The sequence below is a fragment of the Nicotiana attenuata genome, unplaced genomic scaffold, assembly GCF_001879085.1.
Source record: "Nicotiana attenuata strain UT unplaced genomic scaffold, NIATTr2, whole genome shotgun sequence".
Taxonomy (NCBI): Eukaryota; Viridiplantae; Streptophyta; class Magnoliopsida; order Solanales; family Solanaceae; genus Nicotiana; species Nicotiana attenuata.
This window is the reverse complement of record NW_017670526.1, coordinates 51,240-54,040: the sequence shown is the minus strand read 5'-3', so window position 1 is coordinate 54,040 and position 2,801 is coordinate 51,240. Positions and strand designations below refer to the sequence as shown.

At 42.6% G+C, this 2,801-nt stretch overlaps 1 protein-coding gene across 1 annotated transcript; it reads left to right on the top strand.

Annotated features, from left to right (window-relative positions):
* Positions 1–269: 269 nt before the first annotated feature.
* LOC109240564 lies at positions 270–1,392 on the top strand. The gene is made up of 3 exons (XM_019407218.1): positions 270–599; positions 760–1,057; positions 1,271–1,392. Exons 1-3 carry the CDS (start codon positions 270–272, stop codon positions 1,390–1,392), a joined length of 750 nt encoding a protein of 249 aa, XP_019262763.1.
* The last annotated feature ends 1,409 nt before the right edge of the window (positions 1,393–2,801 follow it).

Here is a 2,801-nt window from a genome sequence, read left to right as displayed (position 1 = left end):
GTCTCTACTAGAATTCTCATCACAAAAAAAGGCCTAAAATCTAGGGAAGCTTAACCGCTCATTCAACCTGAAATTTCATGTTGATTGGACTTCTAATTAACTGCAAAAAGCTACCATTAGTCATTAATTAAGTTTCTCTCTTTAAAAACCCATCATCACCTTCTGCCACTCTCATAAATCTCTAAACCGTCGAAATTTCTTCTTTCACTCTCAAATTGCTCTCTCTTCCAAAAGCCAAACTCAAAAACTCTCTCACGAAATCAGTGACAATGTCTAACCCCCAGGATAACCCAGGCACTCCTCCACAACCCACCCCCTCTGATTCATCCACCCCTCCTCCACCCAACACAACCCCTCAACCCAGGCGAAGGCGAGTAAAAATGCTTGCTCGCAAAACGGTGGCAACTGGTGCTCTTTCAAGGAAATTGAATGAAAAACTAAAGGCAAGGCAAGCCCAAGATTCAGAGAACTCAGATGATTCGTTCAAATCTGCGAGTGAGGGGAAAGGAACTAGGTCTTCTGACTCTGAGAAGGCTCTAAACTTCTCTTCTGAGGTACGTTCTGTTTTGGTTGAGAATGTAGACAATAGGTTTGTTCTGGTTGGTTCTGTTGGGAATGTTGAATTGCCTGAGTCAAGAAGGAGAGGTGGTAAAAATAAAGGTGAAAAAGAAAAAGAGAGTGAGGGTGTGCGTAGTATTGTGAGGGGAAAATGGAAAGAAGTGGTTGGTTCTTTACCCTCTTCTGATTTGGTGGTACCAGCTATCTGTGGGGTTTATCGTGCAACTGAGGAAGAAAGTAGCAAGAAAACAGGGGGGAAGTGGCTCAGGGGAGGCTACTGAAGGGTTGGTTAGTCATAGTTCACAGGCAGATGAATCTGGTTCATCTATTAAGGATACCCTAGTAGACCTTCTAAAGAAAGTGGGTTCTAGCTATGATCCAAAGAAAAGGAGAACGATAACCACAAAAGCCCCCAGCACTGCCAAACCCTCCAAAAAAAGAAAAGCTTCTTCTCCAACAACTGCTGAAATTCCCTTGCCAAAGGGGAGAGCCACAAGAAGTATGGTGAAATAGAGTGAGAGTGAATTACAAAAGGCTTTGGTCGAAAGCAAGAAGAAGAGGGTGGATAAAGGAAAAGCTAAGGTTGTAGAGCCTTCTGAGGATGTTGAAGTTGAGAAGATGGAACAAATCCATCATGAGGAACATACAACTGTGGAGGTTCAGACCCCCAAGCCTAAAAAGACCAGGACTTCTTCCAAGAAGTCTTCATCAGGGTCTAAAGCTGCTGAACCTTCATTGGCCGAGAGGATAAGGTCTGCAGTGAAAAACAAACCAGTTAGAATTGCTGAGGATGAAGAATGGAGTGGTGAAGACGAGAGTGAGTCTGATGATTAACAAGACAAGTTGGCCAAGTTTGGCAAAAGAAAAATGTCGAAGGGTAGATTGCTGAAAGACTTGGTGGAACCAGGAATGGTTCGTTTGGTTGATGCACTAGTTGTTCAGGGCTGGAAGAACATGGTCCTTCAGATGGATGGAAGGCTAGCCAGGAATGAAATCATTGAATTTATGGCCAATGCATAGGTCAAGAATGGCAGAGTTACCAGCCAAGTGAAAGGGGTTCAAGTGACCTTCGATGCAGAGAAGCTGGGTGAGATTCTTGATATTCCTGATGAGGGATATGATGAATATACTAGGCAAAGATGGCCAAGTCTGGATTCCCTTCCTCCTGCCCTTGAAATCACTACGAGATTCTGTGACGTTGAAAAAGTGAATGAGGCCAAGTTTGTGCACAAGAGTGAAATGAAGCCACAACACAAAGTCCTATTTGAATTTGTCAACAAGTGCCTACTGCCCAGGCAGGAGAGAAGGCACATTGCTGACGATATGGACTTAGTTCTGATGGAGTGTCTCGAAAGTGGAAGACAAATCAACTGGCCTACATTCATCGTCAAGTTACTAGACAGGGTTATCAATGGCTCCAAGGCCCATGCTACTCCTTATGGGTTTATTCTGACTACTGTGCTTGATCGTTGTAAGGTGCCACTAAAGAAGTGGGAAATGGCTACAAGCAAGGATCACTTTGGAATCAACACTTTGATTGCTTGTGACTATGAGGTCACTGCCATTCCGAAAAAACCTGGTTCGTCCAAGAAGACACCTATAAATAGCAAAGTCAGAGCTCTAGTGCAGGAGAGTGGGGCAAAGGATACTGAGATAGCTAGGCTAAAGGCTCGCTTAGTAGAGGTTGAATCTGAGAGGGATGCTCTCAGAACTGAGCTTACCAAGGAAAAGGAGAAGAATGAGGGCATTTTTCAAAATATGTTGAATCTTCTCCAAGCCCAAAACCAACCCCCTAGCTCTTCCAAGCCTTAGAATCTCTGGCCTTCATCTCCTGAACCTGTATAGTACCACCAGTGACACGGTTTAGTGATTTCTCTCTCTTTTGCTCATGTTTTGAATATTTTGCTTTCTTTTTGTGGATTGTGGTAGCAACATATCTCCTATCAATAAAATCTACTATTTTTGCTCTTGTTGATTGTTAATATTTCCTTGAATAGTTTGAATGTGTTTGCTTGATTGCTGATGATTAATCCATGATTGCACTTGTAGTTGCCCCAGTGGCCATGAGTAATTGTTAAAATTCTGGGAATCACACTTTGTTTGTGCAACCTTTCGATGATGCCAAAAGGGGGAAGAGATATTGTGCTTTATATATTCTGAATAAGTGATGTTTATAACCTAATGAACCTGGTCCTTGATGAAAAGTAAATTTTTCTTTGTTTTGATGAACAAACTGAGTTCTG